Here is a 19546-nt window from a genome sequence, read left to right on the forward strand (position 1 = left end):
CTTCCTTTGATGGAGATGAGCACGTCCCCAACTTCAGGAGATATCCGTCAAGTTTACGCACTTCATATGGGGCTGAGCTCCTAGACAATCTGCGCCTCACTCATTCAGTCGCGCCTCATTTCCTTTCTACCAGGAAAGACAGGACTGCGGACAAGAGTCGCAAGATTTATGGATATTTTGATATGTTCTTCTCTTCTTCTCTTTGCTATGACATCTGTCTTTTCTCCACCCTCTTGATGTCATTTCAACATTCGGTGAATAAATCCAATACAATATTTATTAAGATAATCAATGAAATCTGCCTCACGTGCCGTGTCCCTGAAACTTAAGGATAATGTTTTGATTGGATAGCCTCTATTGGCACATAAACATATGTTGTTGTATTTACCCCTGAACCAATTAAAGCCCGATTGAAGCCCTGATATTCCCACGTGACTTGCACCCCGATCAAGAACTATGCGCTAACCCAAAAATCACTAGCCCATTATCAACGAAAGCTCCATCCAAAAAAAGTTGAACTGAGCACCCTCACCACCACCAAACGAATCCCCCCTCCTCTCCCCCACCACCATGCAAAAAGTCATTCGGCGTACAATCCTCGCCGAAAAGCAAGCCGCCCGCCGGCTTGCAAGGAGGCAGCGCAAAAATGAGCTCGACGCTTTTGCCCTTCGGCAGGATAGGATGAAGCAATGGGGTGCGGAAAATCTAAGAAGGATGAAGGAAAATAAGGTGGTGCGAAGGGAGGATTGGGAATTGAATGAGTTGGCTCCAAAGAGGGATGTGGGCTCGCAGGCTGAGACATATGGAGCCATTCAGGCTCACTTCACTGAGGTTCCGGTTGCGAGGAGGAAAGAGATATTGGAGATATTGGATTTATGGGGAGGGAAGAAACATCTGAATATTACGGCGGGGGATAGAGTTGTTGTGATTTCAGGGCGGGACAAGGGAAAGATTGGGAAGGTAGAAAAGGTTGACATGCAGAGGGCGGAAGTTACATGTGATGGATTGAATATGGTATGATTTGTGATCTTTGGTGCCTCCATCTCCAATTATCTCCACCATGAATGTTCCATTGCCACAAACTAACAAAATTATCAGATCGATATAGCAGTACCAAAATGGATGTTATCAGACTCCGAGCAAGATCGTCGTCCCACCCGCTCCGTCCCTCAAGGCATTTCCCTGAAAAACGTCAAACTAGTATTCCCATACACAGATCCTGTGACCGGCCTGACGCGCGACGTCATTGCCAAAAAGCTCGCCCACCACAAAATGTTTCGAGATCGTCACGCCCAAACTGTTAAATGGCAGCGCATAATCCCCGGTGCCGGTGACCGGCCTAATATTATAATTCCATGGCCTAAAGTCGAACCCCGAGAAAAGAAAGACTATGATTGCGATACCCTGCGAATGGAAGTTGAAGAAAAGACATTTGTACCCACCCTCATCACGCCACCAATGCCAGGGAGTGTGATTGATGAGTTGAGAAATAAATATTCTATATTCAGGACGAGACACGATCCCGAATACATCGAGAGAAAATTGGAGGAAGATAGACAAAACGAAGCGAAGAAGAAGACAATTGCATCAATGAGGACGCCATTGAAGGAGATTAATAAGAGAGAAAGAGAATTACGAAAAGCCAAGGGCAAGGGTAAACTTACCAGAGGCATGTTATTGAAGATTGGACAGGTAATCTCAAGGAGGAGAGGATCGATCATGAGACAGGTGGGTGTCAGCACGGATGAAGAGGCTGGAGTTACAGAAGCTGGAGAAGTCGAGAACACTTCTACACCTACATCTACACCTACAGAGCCAGTGCTAGTGGCTGCTTGATGATCATGCATGTATATTATGTATTTGGAATGAAAGAAAAATGTAAAGATATGAATTGTATGGCACATGGACCTTTCAGGCATTCGTGGCGTTGTAGTATGTATCACAAAACTCAGCGCACGTCACTTCCATTTTATTCCTACGTGCACAAACAGATGTGTTGATGAACTGCGCATGTAAATCACATCACGTCCACAACCTTCAATGATTCTGTTGAGTTTCCAACTAATGCAGTTCTGAGCGAGAATTCCGAAAAACCACACCTTTGTTTTACTAGACTACCAAGAGAACCCAAACTAAGTACCCAACAACGTCAATTTTTCAAACGCAGAAAGATGAGGTGCCTCCTTCTTTCTCCCCGCCGCCTGCAAACTCTCCGCATAAACCGCATCACCACCTACCGGTCTATATTCCTGACCTTCTGCAGCTGGCTGATCATTTGTATTTACATTGGTATTTGCAACCGCATCCGGGGTACCAAAAACCTCTCCGACACAGCCCTTACACAAGGCGACCACCTCTGCCATGCTGCCTTCAATCGCTCTCGCTCTCTCCCACATTCCTCTCCTCACTAGACCTACGACCAATCTCTCGACTTCACCTCTGGAATCCTCGACGCGCGTCATGAGTCTGCCGACACTGGCGACGAGATATTCTTCTTCGTATACACTTCCCTTTTTACCTCGTGCTCGTTTTCGTTCTTCTCTTCGTCTGTTTTTAGATGTTGCTCTACTGACTCCCGTTCCAACAGTTCCGACACTTCCATTACCCGTGTAGCGAGTAAATAACGAGCGGTTAGTCGAAACGCGAGAAGAAGCCGCAACAGAGATATTATCTGGGATTTCGCCATCGCCTCCTCTTTCGCCCTCGTAGAAAGCGAGTGGATCGGCGAGTGCTTTTTGCCTCAACTCGCGGATACGGGGGACTTGGGCGAGGAGTTGCGCTTTGCAGTCTGCTAATAGCTCAGTGCTTGAAGCGAGGGCATCGCCGAGACCAGGGTCGATCACGCTCTCGAGGAGATCGGGACGGACTTTGAGTGCAATAAGGTGAAGGGCGTCGGCGAAGAAATATCCTTTGCAGAAGGTTCTGCAGGCGATTTCGAGAGAGGAGAGGTAATCGAGTTGGAGGGTTGCTGCGGCGTAATAATCTTTGCTCTCGATGAGAGCATCGTAAAGTGTGCTTGCTAGCTCAGTGAGTGCGGAGCCGCTCATTGGGTTTCCATCTGCACCGCCTGTGAGAGCACAGAAAAGAGTTTCGCGCCATTGAGAAGGCCCGGAGGCAAGATAGCAAGATGTAGCTTTTGCGTAGTTGTGAAGGGATTCGTAAGCGAGAGCTGCTTCTTTGTAGGAGGATTTAGATTCGAGATATTGAGCGTAGAGGGCCGTAATGACAGCGAGGGGCTCGGGATTGTATCGGTAGATAGCTAAAGCAGTTTTGTAGAGAGCATGCTTCTGAGTATACTTTTGAAGTTCCTCGAAGGCGTTGAGTTCGTGGAGATGGTTAAGCGCTTTGGTGTGGCGAGATAAGTAATCATCAATGCTATATTTACGACGCAACTCGGTCATTTGTTGTAGATTTTGCATGAAGGGAAGATATTCTCTGGGATCCTTCTGCGATTGCTGAGCAACTAAAAGAGCAAGATCAAGGTTATAGAGACCAAGAGCATTCTCATACAACCGGTTGACATCCGCCAAGAAACAGATATGCTCAACTGCCTTATCCGCCATAGCCTCATCTTCCTTCATCAACTGTGCAACAACCAATAAGCCATCATCCAATGCAGGTGGATTCTTGCACACATTAGATGTGATGATGTTTTGTAGGTTAGTTGCAGTGCGAGTTTTGAGGACCTCAAGAACAGCGTCGCAGATCTTGTTGACCTTTGAAGTTTTGGTGGCTGTAATATCGACAGGGTCTTGAGGAGCGATAACAACATTGGTGGTAGGTACTATGTTGCCATTTTGGGAGACAACTCTTGTCTCTTTATACATTGTTTGGGTAACATCCTCCTCTCTCAATGACGATAAGAACAAATCGATATAGGTGATTTTCTTGACCTGGTCAATAAAAAGTGCAACGTTCGACAAGAACTGCTCTGGAGCATGATCATATAGAATGTTCATATCCACTCGCTGCGTTCTGCAATGGGTGAAAGCCTTTCTGTAATTCTTTTCCTCAATAAGTTTTCGAATACCTGCAAGAACCATTGCACGAGGGAAAATAGTCTCCAAGTTTCCACGAGGCATTTGCAGAATAAGACTGAGAGATGTTGGCATTGCGGTGACAAGTCGGGCTCCTCTTTCAATGCTTCGACATCTCTCGTCAATTTCCGGGTCATCTGCTGGGACTTGGAGGTCTGTTTGATATTAGCATTGAGACATGTGCAGCAAGGTTCAGAAATACGTACCATGAACTTCTGTGATGTGCACAAATTTGAGAAGATGTGTGGTGGTAGTAAATATAAGATGTGCCGGTGTAACTAAGAATGATGTGCAATTTCGGACCAGTAAGCGTGTGTTTGCAAACAGATGACCGTTACTAGACAACCCAAAAGCTATGCGGCCATCTCCATAAGCATTTGGGCCATCGCCAAAAGGTATGATATCTACCCAAGGTAATTGCTTGGAGAAATTGCAGGAAGATAAGGAAGCATCGCCGAAAGCCAAGCTATGAAGGTCGCCGGAGCTAGTCTGTACGTATGGATGCATTACACCATCTTCAACAAAGCTTGATAGTATCGATACAGACGATGTAGGGTTATGTTCAAGAGCTTTCTCTTTGATTTCACCAGGCACCTCGGTGATATGGTATCCTTGAATAACAGGGCCAGTTTCGGTTCGACCCAAGGCGAGTATTTCATTCTTGCCACTGAAAGTAATTTGTTGATAAATGGTAGTTTTGATGGCAGAGTCAAATATAAATTGACCAGACAATGTCGGAGTAGGTGCAACCCGTTTAGTAGCATCTAATTCGAAAATTGAAATACCATCCTGATGTAAAACGGCAAGTGATGAAGCATCAGCATTGATGGCAACATCGATGGCATTAGATTGTATCGTAACTTCAAGATGACCCATAGGAGGTGGAACGTTAGCTACTCGGAACGGAGTCACCATGAGGTTTTGTCCATCAATAACAGCGAGCACTCCGAAATCGTGTGGTGGTGCCAAAGTGCCACGAGCTGCTGTGAAAATATACTCTGCAAGATCAATAGTGTCCTCAGCGACAGACAAGAATCTCAGCGACTTCTCTGGGTGCCAAGCGACAGGGTTAGTGGCAACCAAAGGAGCATGATGGTTTCTAATCTCTTGCTTGAGGTACCAATGATAATTACCCATTGTCCATAATTGAGTGCAATCAGCCATCACAACAGCCAACACCGTAGAGTCGGAATTCCAAGCCAATTTTATGAACTGATTAGGAAGTTGGCGTTGCTCTTGAGTGAGTCGGAGACTAAACTCTCCATGTCGTAATCCGTTACGCTCAAAAAATACAACATCGATTCTTTCATCCAGTCTTTGAATCCCGGCAATCAGATTTCCAGAAGGCCTCCAGCTCAAAGCGCCTTCGAGGCCATCTACGGGCTCGCTGACACTATCGAGTTCACCTTCTCTGGAATATACTCGGATTATACGACGGGAAGCCGATTCAATGGTAGATATAGCAAGATAAGCTCCATCACCTCTCCAGCTGATAGTGACACTCGAATCATCATTTGGACTTAGAACACCTTCGTCAGTCTTCTCAGGCATAGTCGGATCTCGTAAAGCTTTGGCTCCTCTGCCTTGGAATTGAGTTTCCTTCTTACCCCAACCAACAGATACATGGTTCGAAGCTTTCAGATCCTCTTTAGTCATGGTAGTATCTGCAACGCCATCGAAGCTGCGGCTCATCCAAATGACGGTATCTTCCTTAGTTGTCATTGCCAACAATTCTTCGTCAGGTGACCATCTTGCCGCCGTAATACCAGCATCAACTGAGCCCATAATTTCAATCTGACCTTCACCAGGCTGAGGGTCTTCTCTAACGACAATGATGTCGCCACCTGCAAGAACAAGACATGTTGTCAAGCTATCTCCAAAATAATGAAGACTTAAAACCTTGTCACAGACCAAATCCGGGTTTGGTGATGGTGCTTCCCATGATGTGATGAGAGTATCTTCACTACAATTCCAAATCAGCAAACTTCAAAGACGCTCAATTAGAAAATTATATATACTGTGATTTTGAGGTTGTCTTGACTCTAATAAGTTGTATTACTGCGTCATTTTCAGTAGGACCAACGGTACAAACGACAGCATCATTTGCCAGATCCCACGCCGCCGCCGTTATAGGTCTATTCTGATATTGCGCAGGAGGCTTCCATTGCTTGTATTGGATCCCTCTTAAACTTCTCATCTTCTCGATATTAATATATTTTATCAAAACATGTGAAAAATAAAATTTATGCAAATAAATCTCCAGTCATCCTTTTTGTTCAGGCAATGATTCGTCGGAAAATCGTATCCCGGTCATTTTCACAAGCCAGTTTTTTTTGTTTGGTGCATTCCTCATACCGTGTAAGCGAGAAACGCTAAATCTTTAGTATACGACATTCCCTGTAACCCCAGGTTTAATCAGAGGATTGGTGGTGAGACCTTCTCTCTTCTTACATCTATCAACATTCCACTTCTCTGCCCATTTTATTCAATAGACATTCGATCCTTCTTCTACGGCTAATATCGCATCATTAAGACGCTTGTGCATTGTAGACTTTATATTTTAAATCTCTCCGATAGAATTCTTGACCCCCTCAGATAAACCATAATGGATATCGCGTTCAACCAACACTCTCCTCATAACCGACGTCACAATCGGTCTTCATCCAATCTCACAAACTTAACTATGGCACCCCTAACTACCAAACTTCCTCCCTCAAATGACGATTATTTTCCCGACCATACATCCTATATTGACAATCGCTCTTCTCCTACAACGCCCTCAATTCTCTCTCGCTCATCATCCCGCGTTTCCGTACGCAAACCCGCCCCAATGAATCTCTCAATCCCCAAGTCAAAATCAAGCATTCACCTCGCTCCTACTCCTCTCACACCCCGCGCACCAGGCCACCGCTCCGGCACAACTACACCCTCACGCCACTCACATCTAAGAAACACGATCGCTCCAGATAATTTAAAGATCAGTACATTCGGTGAAGATGACCCCCATGATTCAGATTGGCTTCTGCGAGCCGGCGCCATGATATCATCCTCCACTCGAGAGTCCAAGGGCCAATTATGGCTTGTCTCACGCGCAAGTTCAACAAGTTTACGAAAGGATGAGGATGAAGATGCATTTGAGCGGGAGCTCGCCAGAGAAAGAGAACATAATAGCAGGAGAGGAAGTAGACGGGGAAGTTTCGATGCAGATGATGAGTTCTCACCTCTTACAACGAGACGGAGCTTAAGTTTTGGGCCTGCGCATAATAGACCAGCAAGTAGATATGGCAGTCGAGCGAATAGCAGGAGAGGGAGTAGGGCAGCGCTGATCACACCAATGACAGCAGATAAAGATGGAGGATACTTCGATACAGAATTCGCACATGAAGAATATCCCGCAGAGCCAGACTTTGTAGATGTGGAAGAAGAATGGCTTGAGGATGGTGACGAGGCAAAGAAAGATGAAGCAACGGTTAAAAAATTGGCTAGAGCGAGTAGACTGGGACTTGGAGGATGGGTAGAAAACCTACTTGGCTGGAGTTTGTTTGCTGTTGAAGAAGATGGAGAAGAAGCCGAATTTGATACATCAGATGAGAAAGGAGAAGAATCATCATTGTCATCACGACCGTCACGACACACCCTCGATGGGATGAGTGACACACCAATTACCGAGCAAATGCCACCACTCAACCCAAATGAAGCCGATGGATGGCATGATGCTGCTTGGCTTCTAAGCGTTGCAAGTAAGGTATTGCTATGATGTCATATTGCTATACCCTTAAGCCTTTTCTTCTACGATTCTGTTCCGTCTTTTAGTACAGCTTTCATTATGAATTATAATAAGAACTCTCGGCATGTTCCCCATATGCATCAATACAACTCGTATACATATGTGGTCGTGAAGATAAACATGCCACCCAAAGTCATAAAAGCGCCAATATCGCTCCTGCCCAATAATCGATCAAATGCTTCCCATTACTACTTCGCAGAATTTTCTTTCGCCGGAATCCTTTCTCCCACGTTCATTCGTGTGTAGCAGTTTCAATTAAATAGTATTGCTGCTTCTCTCGCTTCCGCCCGCTCGATTAGTCGGCCGTCAGATCAATGATTTCATCTTCGGCTGTAAAGATGTGTCGTCTTTTAACAGGACGCTCAAGGATAACTTCGGGTTCATCTTCATCGCGTTCATTCACATGTTCGCGCTTCAGATTCACCTCAGGTCCGGCCTGTCCTTCGACCTCTGCCTGCACTTTATCAACGACTCGTGAGATCTCTTCTTGTACCTGCATAGAGTGTTAGTGTCACTGACAATACATGAAAGGTATCTGATGGCCCAATCTGGATTAAGTATTAGAATGATGGCACATACCTCGACTACGTTCACAACGTTAAAACCCTTTGCTATGTCTCTTAATTGACCTAAATTTCTTTGAATTTCCATCAGTACTCGTGTAAATGGGGTGGCACTAGGCTCCAAAGCTACTTGGCCGATAGGCTTAGGTGTAGCAGGTGTGACTGGAAGTGCTGGAGGTTCTTGACTGTTGTTTTGGCTATCTACCGATTGACCCCCTTGATTATCGGTGTTTTTGTCAAGCATTTCACCTGACGTGAGGGCCACAGCATTCGGTTTAAACATCGCTTCCGTTGGTGTCTCTACTGGCATTGCGGGTCTAGCCTTTAAAACAAAACTAGGTGCTGCTACCTGTGAAATTGATCCAAAAGCAGGAACTGATGGATATCTGATCTCTCCTCTGGAAACAGTTGGCGTTCCTGGAAGTACTTTTGGGGATGACGCGAACGCTGAGCTAGTCGTAACTTTGGGGATCATTTGACCGTATTTCTGTGTTGGTGTTGCTGAGGAGGAAAGGGCACTGGTGGAAAAATTGCTCGTTGACTGGTCAAGCGATCTGCTACTAATAACTGACAGCGGAGGTAGTACTGGCATTGACAAGAAGGCACCAGTTACCGGGTCGAAAGATCTTCCTGTGATCACTGACTTTGTGGCTGGTGGGGGTGGAGTGGCCACTTCGAAAATAGCCTTATGCTTATGAGCAGTCGATGCTTGGATTCCTTTATCAGCATTCTTGTCAAGAACACAAGGCCTTTTGGTTGTGCTTTCAGTCAGGGCAGGCTGTACTAGTACCCCTGGTAATGGCTTCGAAGGCAAAGGAGCTCGACTAACTTTTGGTGTCGATCCCTGGTCCTGAGGAAGTATCTTAATTCTACGGTCAGTCTTTCTTTTTCAACCAAGCATTTGAAAATCGTTTGATAATCGGAGAATGATTGTCAAAGAGCAGACGACTAACAAGGCACTTACCATCATCTGCTGCAAAACCTCCCTTGATCTATATTTGAAATGGAACTCGGCCAGCGGCTTGTTAACTAGATCAAGATATTCAAGCCGATAGAACGTCTCCTGGTCCGATATTTTTTGTGGTTTTCCAAGCCTGTTGTAATAGGTCAGCTTCTGCATTGAATTGTAGACCGTATCTTCTCATATACTCTGTTGCATGAGTTAAAGCTCTGCCCTTTAACTCTTTTTCGTGAAACTTTGTGTTGATTGGCATGGTCTCCTGTTCCGGAGCAGAGATCGGCGTTGCCACTGGAACGACTTTACGGACACGCCAGACCTGGACTATGAGTTCTCCGAGCTGCGAGACTTCTTTTTGGTTGTGCGAAAATGGGGCATCGTCTCCTACAGAATCAACATCAGCTATTTTCAAGATTGAATTGAAGATTGGTCTACCTATTTGAAGCTCAGAAAACTGGAATGGTCTTAATTCTGTGTTTCCGGGTTGCCTAAGGCGGTCCCCTGTCAAAGTATGCTCCCAGTTATCTGGTTTGAATCCATTCTCATTGCAAATTACAGTTGAACTGTTGAAATGCTCAGCTTAAGAACGATGCTTAACAAGATCCGGTTTCATTTAATTACCTTGTCTTTTTCCCATCAACTATAGCGAAAAAACCCAAACAGTAATTTTTCTTCTTTTTGAACTTTGGTATCTTCGCAGGGTCAACGAGGTATTGTAATCCGAACTTCGCACCTGTCTTGGACTCGACATAAACGGACATCTTGTGCTGAGGGCCATTTTGCGTGTTATCATCCTCATTGTCGTCAAGATCGGGATACTCTGCTGAAATCTTAGGAGCGTTAACTGTAACTCTGATAAATGGAACCCCAGGTAAAATCGCCATTTTCGCAGATATTTCTGGTGAATAGGAAGATTGTTGAGAAGACTGTTGATTGTATGTTATGATTGATGGAAAGGAATTGCCTGGTGTGAATAAAAGAGAGCTACGCGACAACGTAACTGCCATTTTTGGTCTATTGAGCAAAATTGCAAGTGCATTCTACGTTACATTCCTCCAGTAATCGTGGTTTGATAGCTTCATGACAAATACATCATTGTTATCTTGTTATTGCTCACGAGATTTTATACTTTCTAGCCCATGATCATCTTGTACATCTCGACTATCAGATTCATTTCCAAGATAATAGGTCTTTGATCACCATGTGAATGGAAGGTAAAGTTTAGTATGTTATATTTGTTACCCATATTTAACTTGGAATATCCCCTATGCTAATAATTGTCGAGAATTCATCATATTCCACCATACACTGTTGGTAAGAGACCTTTGATACACCAAAAAAGATACTTGCTGGATGTAAGTACCTCGGGTCTCCTACTTCATGCTCTTTCCCTTCATCGGCGCCCTTCAACTCTCCTTGAGTGACTTGATATATCCAATATCATAATTCGCCCTCAAGTCATACGACAAGCATTCTTGACGTCTGTGTCTTGCCATTGTATGAACATTCTTGATCTCCATCATTTCTTGCTTCAACCATCTACGTCTCTCCCAAAGTCTGCCCCATTGTAACTTTATATCTGCCATTTCAGTATCAAAATCGCTCTTCTTGTCCATATTCAAGCATGCAATGCGGTATCTCAACCATTTGATTTGCTCTTGAGTGGTCGTGGAGGTGTATTCTTTCTTGTATCTTCTGAACTGGAGCTTGAGCTGGGGCATATTAACCGTGTTCGTCATGGTAGAAATTGTTGTGTTGCTCGAACGCAAATGTGATAGGTTCCGGATCTGGGGATAGCTAGATGGCTTTTCGGGCTCGACACTAGTGGCTTGCGAAGTGTCGGTCTTTGAGCCACTTGTGAACGACCAATCACTAGGATGAACGGCGCTAGATCGAGTATCTTCGGTTTCCGAAGTTGCCATTTGCTTGAGACTGATCAACGAAGATCTAGTCGGTGGATTATTGATGGGTGTCCAGCCACCAAATCGAGGAAGATCGGTCTGGACAGATTCGATCTGCGAAGTATGAACAGCGTGCCAGTTTCCGTCTTGAAGAATACTAGCTTGAGCTAAGATATCAACCTGAGCAATCTCAACCCCTGAGATACTCGATTGTGTAGTGTCGAGGGGTTTCCAAGCGATGATTAGGGGGTTTGCTGCTTGAGTGGTTGCAGTGATTGGTTTATTGACTTCGTATTGCGGAACTTCTTCTTCGACGTCGGTGTATTCTACATCTGCATCGTACTCGCTTTCTTGACCCATAATTTTGGCTTGCTCATCATCGGAATAGAGGTCGGTAAGGCCACGGGAGACCGATCTGCAAGGCAAAACGAATGTGTAAGCCATGAGGAATAAAGACTGTATCTCGTTGTCAGTTCGATTTGGTACAAAGCATGATATCCAAAGACTGCAGCAGAGAGAACTTACTATATGATTGTCGCTGCTATTGTCTTTGGAGATGCATTTCTATTGTAGCCCTTGAGGAAGAAGAAGGTCAAGTCTTGGGTTTCAGCTTTGAGGCCCCAAACTATCCACATTACTTTTCATGCCATTGACCTTTCCATTTGGGCATGATGGATCGAATTCACTTTACAAAATTTTCCTTCGATTTTAAGTTTGGGAGGGGTAAGAGATAGTGAATATCCAACCTTTATCACCAGGGTTTCTTTCGACCTGAAACTTTAGAACTTTAAACCTTCGACACCTCGAAGTCTATATTGGTCTATTCCATAGACTCTGATCTGACAAAACCCTCGAAAGTCCCTCCGAGCATTTTATGTTTCCCACTACAGAATCATATCCTTTCATAGAGATTGTACTACAAAGATCGAATTCCACAACTTTTCTGTCTGTTTCTCAAGGTCACCAAAGTTGGTGGATTGAATGAAGTGACCAGATCTTAACCCAGGAAGCCAAGCTTTCATCCAAGGAACACTTCGAGCCTAAGTGCCATATTTACATTTATTCTCATATTAACTTTGTTTCATGTATTTTTCAATGTTAATAGTTGATTATTTTCTCACTCTTTCCTCTGCATACAGCTGAGCAGGCAACTTTCAAGTGGGGAAAAGCTCCATCGGCATGCTATTTTTGGAGGTCTGAGTAGATGTCAAGCCTTGAAAAGACCTCACTAAAAAGACAACCTTTGAGTGGTGTCAAAACTATTTGATTGGTAATCACAACTACCGGCAAGTAACCAAATAACCACAAGCTGCAAGTTGGAAATATTGTCCTACTCAATATATCCTGTGTCCTATTCCATCCAAGCACTTCATCCTATTCTCCGCAACTGAAGATCGTTGTCCCATTTTCTTTCCATTCATCTCAAATATTTTGACCCATTAGCCCACCTTCATTCTACAACGAAGGCTACAAGAGGTCTGTGTTCTTGATCTAAAAATGTTTTCCATCAAAAAAACCAACGACTAACTTCAGGTCGCTGGCCCAACTTTGCGCATATTGTTTTATATTCAAGCACAACCGACAGTTCTTGCTCCTTCAAGCATCTTTTACACTTCAAGCATCCTTTGCACTTCAGTGCCCTCTTTTCCTCCGCAGTGCCCAGCAAAAGCATTTCCAAATGTAACACAATCATCTTTTCTTTCAATTTCTCCTTTTGGTACAGGAGAAGTGCTCGTTCGTTCCCTGCCATTTGAACTTCTACAGTAGCGAAACCTGCGAGCGGATGGTTAGGATAAGCAGCAACAAATGCGTATCCGGCAGCGTTGATCGCAGCTAAGGAACTTGGTACTGGGGGTAATGGTCGTGGAGGAGGTATGAAAACGGGTGCTCGTGGATTTAGGGACATCGTTTTGAGATAATACGATCGCGCTGGTTTTTCGTCTGCGTGAGCTGCGTTAAGACCATTCATATTAGCAAAATACCTTCAGATCGATATGTTTCAATCTGCAAAATAATAGCTTACTAGTAAAGCTGCTCTCCAGGTCTGAGCTTGTGGGAGTGGGAGAATTCGAGATGTCTTCGGAGGCCTGTGTGCTATTGCTTTGTCGGGTCAGTATCGTACCAACTGGATCTTTGGACTATTGATTTACCAAGTTGGAATTTGATGGAGATGAATTGAGGGGAGCCGTTGGTCTGATTTGTGCTGTTGGTGCCGTCAAAGACTAATTGCATTAGGATGGTCTGATATGTGACAGGTTGATAGGATAGTACTTACAGACCGAATGAATTTTGCTGATGATTTGAAAAGGAGCTGCACGGTGAAAAAGCGAGGTGTTGGACATGGTCTCGGAAAGTCGGCAACTTGGAGGTAGTGAATATGAAGATGAGATGAATGAGACGAGACAGATAATGTGAGAGAAGAGTCATTGTTTATGTCAAATTTGAGGTTTGAGAGCATCTGGGATGATGTTTTGGGCTCGTAGGAGAAGAGGAATGGGAAGAAATGGGTGTGGTGATAGTTGCTTTTGCGAATATTGAGAGGTTGAGAAAAGGCGAGGAAGTTTGCGTATTGTGTTGGTGGCTAGGAATACAGTATTGCAGAAAAATCATCTCTGATGATAAATGATGTAGATACATTAAGTTTATATCTATATTTCCTAACAATCAAGATTTCAGCTCTTCCGAAACTCTCACTTGAGTGACTTGACCCTTCGCCCTCTGAAATTCCTCCGCAATCTGCTCTCTCAGTCTCTGCTCAATCGTAACCGGGTTCTTCTTCCACGTCCCTACTGTTACCAAAACACAAACACCCGCAACTATCGCGCATACTTTCATATCCTCGCTAAAAGAATCCGAGTACGCTTGTCTCACTGCATGGAGTTGTGAATCTGTCATCGACTTTGCCGAAGACTCTAACGAAGCAAGTTGTTCCGGACTCACGATGCCAGTTAATTGCGTTTGTTGTGCTAAACCGAGAATAGCGGTACTGGCTGCTATTCTGATGCTGCCGCCTAGAATGCGCGCTTGCGATGTGATGCCTTGTGCGACGGCGTGATCGCGGATAGATGATTCGTAGTTTGACTATTTTGATTCTGTTAGGTAAAGATGGCTTCGCGAGAATTAGTTTAGTCGAGGTACTTACTAGCATCGATACCGTGGATACTGTCAAACCGAACCCTAATCCAACAAATACTAGAAAGCCATAGGTCTTTGCTTCCACATATTCGGTATTCGATAATGTAGACAGCGAACTAGTGCCTATAACACTCAGTCCAGATCCCGCGAGAAGAGTCAAAAATACCCTATTTTTCGTTCCGTTGAGTATTCCACCAAGAAAACTCGCTATTGCTGTTGATCCTAACATAGGTAATAACCCCAGTCCTGCGGTTAACGGACTCTTCCCATTTACAACTTGGAATCGTAGTGGCAAACTATAAATTACAACAAAATATGTAAATCCCATAAGTAAAGTCGTGGCCAAACCAAACATGTAGAATCTATTCTTGATGAGTCTCCATGGGAACATCGTTGCGAGTCTTTCTTCCCATTTTTTCTGCACTGTGAACTCCCAAGCGAAGAGCAAGATCCAAAAGACTATTCCCACTATTAGGGGTGTCAGGAATAGTGGTTTATCCCAAGAATTTGTTTTGAGACCTGCTTCTTGGAATGCGAAGACAAAAAGGATAGAAGCGATGATTAAGATACATGCCCCGACAAGATCAAGTTGTCGAGGGGGTCTACGTTTGGATTGATGAAGTTGAATTTCATTTGGCCAGAGGTAGAATAATATTAAAGGCACGATCCCGATTGGTGCACAGTGTATTTGTTAGCTTTCGCTCTTTCTAATAGGTCGGTTCAATTACTTTATCCAAAATATCCACCTCCAACTTGTGTACCGGGTAATGATACCTCCGATAACCGGACCAAGCACTCCGCTCATTGCAACCACAGCACTAGCCAAACTTCCGATCCATCTCCTCATTCCCGCGGGACTAATCTCTGTGAAGATAACCATAGTCAGAGAATAAAGACCTGAACCCCCTATTCCTTGCAAAGCTCTGAATGCAATAAGTTGATTGAGTGTTTGCGCAAATCCGCATGTAACTGAGAAGGCGAAGAATATAATGAATGCTGCAATATATGCATTCTTTCGACCAGCAATATCACCAATTCGAGCCAATAAAACAGCACAGCCTAGGTAGGATAAGGTGTAGGCGAGAGCAATCCATGAAACAGAGTTGAGAGAATTGAACTCCGCCCCGATGGTGTAAAGAGCTGTTGCTACGATACTGGTATCGAGCAGTGCAAGGAAAAGACCGAAACATAGACTTTGCAATGTTAGTATAATTTCAAAATCCAAGAGAGATCGAGGAGTCACCTGATACATAGACAAACGAGCCTCCATTTGGGGATCTCAGGACCATTTTCTCGTGGGTTAGGTCTAGATTCGGAAATGGGATCATCGGAGGCTGAAGATTCCAGTTTGGGAGTATTGTTTTCCATGGCTCTCGAGGCAAGTTTAGTTAAAGATGATTAAAGTAGCCGTTGACATTTCGTATCATGCATCTGAAGTGGCCATCTTATATAACACCTGATTGTCTGGTGATTTGAAGCAAAGAAGATTGGTGAGATTGAATCCGCAGGTAATACTAAATCCGCACGCCAATCTAGTGATCGGAGAGATATTCCAACCGCTTCACCCTCAACATAGTTGAGAAGATTCTGAAAAGACAACAGATGGATGAATAAATTGGTGTTTTACGGATTCATGGATGGATAGAAGATGTTGTTTCGCCGTAAGCGCCAAGCGTCCAGGGATGCGGACGATACGGGCGTAAGCATTGAGGTGTCTCGCAGTCTCTTTCCTGTTGAGCTTCACTTGGAGCATTCCATGACGCGTCTTTATGGATTCTTGATGGCATAAAAATTTGGATATCATCTTCATGCAAAGTTTAAGCACTAGAGTAAGTAAACCAATAGGCACATGATTGTTGACTCTTTTAACATCTCACGTGAGAGCTCATAGACAACGTGTGTACAAGTAAGCCACTTTTCAGTATGTTGAAATGAGTCTAAACAAAAAGTCTTGAACCCCTTCATGCTGAGGGTAGTGAGATGTAAGTGCCAAGCTTCTGGTAGATGTTCAAAATGCTACATTTTCCTATAGCCTAAGCACACTCCCTATGCATGATTGCTTATCTACCCATTATGGTCCTCAAAACTATTTATTAAATAATGCACCTCATCATAATGACGGAGCAAAAGAGACTGTTATTAGCATGGATCAAGGAGATGGAGACCCGGGGGCTTTAGCGATGTCTTATGATTTGGTATTTACTGATGGAATTTGACGAAGACTAAAAGGAATTGAAGAATTGAGAACCGCCGCCGCATGGCGCGGTTATATTCTTGTGTATCACTTGAGCCAGCATCAAGTGCAAACAAACTGTCTGTTACTTAACCGTAGCGTTGATTTTCAATCCATTTAATCGTTAGTAGGTGCGATCATATACATGTTGGGGTGTGAGAATATCTTATCGTGTGGGCTCGGTTCCTTTTACTACATTGTGCCCGCGGTGTGTGGTTAGTTGGTACATAGAGGACGACCAGCTGATTACTAATATCCAACCAGAGGTTTATTATGTACGAAGCTAATAAATACATCAATCGTCTTATCTTTACTAGTAAGTTGTTGTAAGTTATTCAAAGAAATCCGAAGTGGGAAGTGTTCGACATAATCCGGGGCTTGTATGGTGTGATTACTCCGCATTACAATTCGATTCTGACTCTTAACCTTGTACGCTACCACCCCGTTGCTGCTTTGCGGTGTCATGAGCTCCTCCTGTGATGGGTCAAGCTAAACCCTAATGCAACGTCCAATTCGAACTACTTGATGAGATCGGCCTGTATTTTCGCCGTTGTGGAGGATTATTATACACTAACTTTAACCTTACCTGAGGTTGTTTGCCTGATATTGGCCACCCAACCGCAAATCTTTATACTTTTGATATCAGAGCATTGAATTTCACCATCCCTCCCAAACCAAAATCGAGACGGGACACCTGGCTTGGAACACCCAATAGCATCCTAAGATTTGAATTCACTGTTCCACAGCATGAGTGAACTCTCACACAACAGACGTCAGGCGTGCACTAATTTAGCCTAGGATTTCCGATAGCAAGAACGATTCATAAGTATTTAGTGAGGCCTGCTTCTCAGGTTTCAGCAATCCTCATGAGGTACCAGAGATTACCGACCAGCGAAGAAGCTGAAATGGCGAACGAAACTCTTAATAACGACCCTACCTCCTCAAATGAAAACGATGGTGAACCAGATGTCAAAGACGGAAATGTCAACAATGATTACACACAACGGTCAGAAGTTGAGAGTCTAAACTTGACTGCGATACCACCTGGAACAATCGATCCAATATATGAAGCAAAGGCTCGAGTCTTAAATGAAGCTGTAAGATTGGATATCTTACCATTTCCAGGTGGCTCTGCTCAAACGTAATAAACGCTAATCATGTGATGTTATTCAGATCCAAGATATTGGCATGGGATGGTATCAATGGCAACTTTTTGTTGTGGTTGGATTTGGCTGGGCGAATGATAATTTGTGGCCAATTGTTACATCACTTATATGTATATACTCAATCTCGGGATGTCTTTTTTATCTCGTCAGAAAGCTAACTACGAACATAGTCACTTCGATTACCAATGAATTCTCACCGAAGCACCCACCTCTACTCACTCTAGCTCAGAATATCGGCCTTCTGGCTGGTGCTATGTTTTGGGGCTTTGGTTGCGATGTTTTTGGTCGACGTTTAGCTTTTAATGCTACGCTTGGTATCACCGCCGTATTTGGGTTGATTGCTGCCGGCTCACCCAATTTTGCAGCTATTGGATGTTTTGCAGCTCTTTGGAGTTTCGGTGTAGGCGGGAACCTCCCCGTTGATTCAGCAGTTTTCCTCGAGTTTCTTCCTGGTTCTCATCAATATCTACTTACTGTGCTTTCAGTCGACTGGGCCGTAGCTCAAGTTATCGCGAATTTAATTGCTTGGCCTCTCTTAGGAAACCTCACGTGCCAAGAAGGTTCAGCATGCCCTCGATCACAAAATATGGGATGGAGATATTTTCTTATCGTTATGGGAGGCATTTCTATGATCGAGTTCTTTATTCGTTTCACGTGTTTTACGATATTCGAGAGTCCGAAATATTTGATGGGAAAAGGAAGAGATGAAGATGCAGTTAAAGTTGTACAGGAAGTTGCCAGGAGGAATGGAAAACAGTCGAATTGTAAGCATACCCCATTCAATTATTCCTGTTCTGATCCATGCTAAACTTATATAGTGACTGTCACCCGTCTCCAGGATTGTGGCACCCTTCCTCATATCAACGCCTCGGCAACCTTGTCAAGAAAACTCCATCAAATGGACTTATCTCATGTTCGTGCCTTATTCGCGACAAGGAAGCTAGCCTTCTCTACAGGTTTGATTATGCTCGTGTGGGCGTTCATTGGTCTTGGATATCCACTCTATAACGCATTTCTTCCTTATATTCAAGCCACTCGAGGTGCTGAGTTTGGAGACGGAAGTACATATTTGACGTATCGCAACTCTCTGATCATATCTGTGCTCGGGATTCCTGGCGCTCTTATTGGTGGTTACCTTATTGAGGTGCCAAGTTTAGGTAGGAAAGGAACTCTCGCTATGAGTACGACAGCCACTGGAGTATTCTTGTACGCTTCCACCACGGCCATGACATCTACTGCGTTATTGGGTTGGAATTGTGCTTTTAACTTTTGTTCCAATGTGATGTATGCTGTTTTGTACGCTTATACACCGGAAATCTTTCCTACGAAAGATCGCGGTACGGGCAATGCTCTTACCGCGACTTCGAACAGAATCTTCGGGATTATGGCTGTAAGTTTCCCCTTGTTTATTGATTTAGATTACAGGAAGGCCGAGAATATTTCAAGGACATTGACTAATCTTTCTGAAGCCAATTATTGCAATGTTCGCCAATCTCGAGACTTCAGCGCCAGTTTACACGAGCGGGGCTCTTTTCATTGCAGCAGGACTTTTAGTATTGATATTGCCATATGAAAGTCGGGGAAAGGCCAGTTTGTAAACCCAAAGTTTGAAGCCTGTATTCATATGATATTTCTACCTTTCGATACTGTAAAATAACACAATTCGTGTTAGTAATCAGCATTGATCAACAATTCAGGTCATAGAAAAAAGAAGCTCGGCTCATTATCGAGAGCTCTTGACAATTATAATTTGGCATTACCCTCAT

At 44.0% G+C, this 19546-nt stretch overlaps 8 protein-coding genes across 8 annotated transcripts; 3 read left to right on the forward strand and 5 right to left on the reverse strand.

The window, feature by feature from the left end:
* Positions 1 to 570: 570 nt before the first annotated feature.
* Positions 571 to 1836, forward strand: EAE97_006955 (uncharacterized protein; the record flags this gene model as incomplete). The annotated part of the gene is made up of 2 exons (XM_038877468.1): positions 571 to 1014; positions 1099 to 1836. 2 exons carry the CDS (start codon positions 571 to 573, stop codon positions 1834 to 1836), a joined length of 1182 nt encoding a protein of 393 aa, XP_038731658.1.
* Positions 1837 to 2132: 296 nt separating this feature from the next.
* Positions 2133 to 6234, reverse strand: EAE97_006956 (uncharacterized protein; the record flags this gene model as incomplete). Its single annotated transcript, XM_038877469.1, has 3 exons — positions 2133 to 4192; positions 4244 to 6000; positions 6056 to 6234. 3 exons carry the CDS (start codon positions 6232 to 6234, stop codon positions 2133 to 2135), a joined length of 3996 nt encoding a protein of 1331 aa, XP_038731659.1.
* Positions 6235 to 6642: 408 nt separating this feature from the next.
* EAE97_006957 (uncharacterized protein) lies at positions 6643 to 7794 on the forward strand (the record flags this gene model as incomplete). Its single annotated transcript, XM_038877470.1, has 1 exon — positions 6643 to 7794. The coding sequence occupies one exon, from the start codon at positions 6643 to 6645 to the stop codon at positions 7792 to 7794; it is 1152 nt and encodes a 383-aa protein (XP_038731660.1).
* Positions 7795 to 8119: 325 nt separating this feature from the next.
* On the reverse strand, positions 8120 to 10352 carry EAE97_006958 (uncharacterized protein; the record flags this gene model as incomplete). The annotated part of the gene is made up of 5 exons (XM_038877471.1): positions 8120 to 8317; positions 8404 to 9237; positions 9352 to 9481; positions 9537 to 9908; positions 9967 to 10352. The coding sequence occupies 5 exons, from the start codon at positions 10350 to 10352 to the stop codon at positions 8120 to 8122; spliced, it is 1920 nt and encodes a 639-aa protein (XP_038731661.1).
* A 2401-nt stretch (positions 10353 to 12753) lies between these two features.
* On the reverse strand, positions 12754 to 13215 carry EAE97_006959 (uncharacterized protein; the record flags this gene model as incomplete). Its single annotated transcript, XM_038877472.1, has 1 exon — positions 12754 to 13215. The coding sequence occupies one exon, from the start codon at positions 13213 to 13215 to the stop codon at positions 12754 to 12756; it is 462 nt and encodes a 153-aa protein (XP_038731662.1).
* A 30-nt stretch (positions 13216 to 13245) lies between these two features.
* EAE97_006960 (uncharacterized protein) lies at positions 13246 to 13588 on the reverse strand (the record flags this gene model as incomplete). Its single annotated transcript, XM_038877473.1, has 3 exons — positions 13246 to 13346; positions 13397 to 13468; positions 13522 to 13588. 3 exons carry the CDS (start codon positions 13586 to 13588, stop codon positions 13246 to 13248), a joined length of 240 nt encoding a protein of 79 aa, XP_038731663.1.
* A 322-nt stretch (positions 13589 to 13910) lies between these two features.
* EAE97_006961 (uncharacterized protein) lies at positions 13911 to 15749 on the reverse strand (the record flags this gene model as incomplete). Its single annotated transcript, XM_038877474.1, has 4 exons — positions 13911 to 14327; positions 14389 to 14849; positions 15156 to 15574; positions 15625 to 15749. The coding sequence occupies 4 exons, from the start codon at positions 15747 to 15749 to the stop codon at positions 13911 to 13913; spliced, it is 1422 nt and encodes a 473-aa protein (XP_038731664.1).
* Positions 15750 to 16964: 1215 nt separating this feature from the next.
* Positions 16965 to 19544, forward strand: EAE97_006962 (uncharacterized protein). Its single transcript, XM_038877475.1, has 4 exons — positions 16965 to 17711; positions 17788 to 18544; positions 18599 to 19170; positions 19250 to 19544. Exons 1-4 carry the CDS (start codon positions 17481 to 17483, stop codon positions 19376 to 19378), a joined length of 1689 nt encoding a protein of 562 aa, XP_038731665.1. The 5' UTR covers positions 16965 to 17480; the 3' UTR covers positions 19379 to 19544.
* Positions 19545 to 19546: the final 2 nt, after the last annotated feature.

The sequence above is a fragment of the Botrytis byssoidea genome (genome assembly GCF_014898295.1).
Source record: "Botrytis byssoidea strain MUCL 94 chromosome Unknown BBYS_013, whole genome shotgun sequence".
In the NCBI taxonomy this organism is placed as follows: Eukaryota; Fungi; Ascomycota; class Leotiomycetes; order Helotiales; family Sclerotiniaceae; genus Botrytis; species Botrytis byssoidea.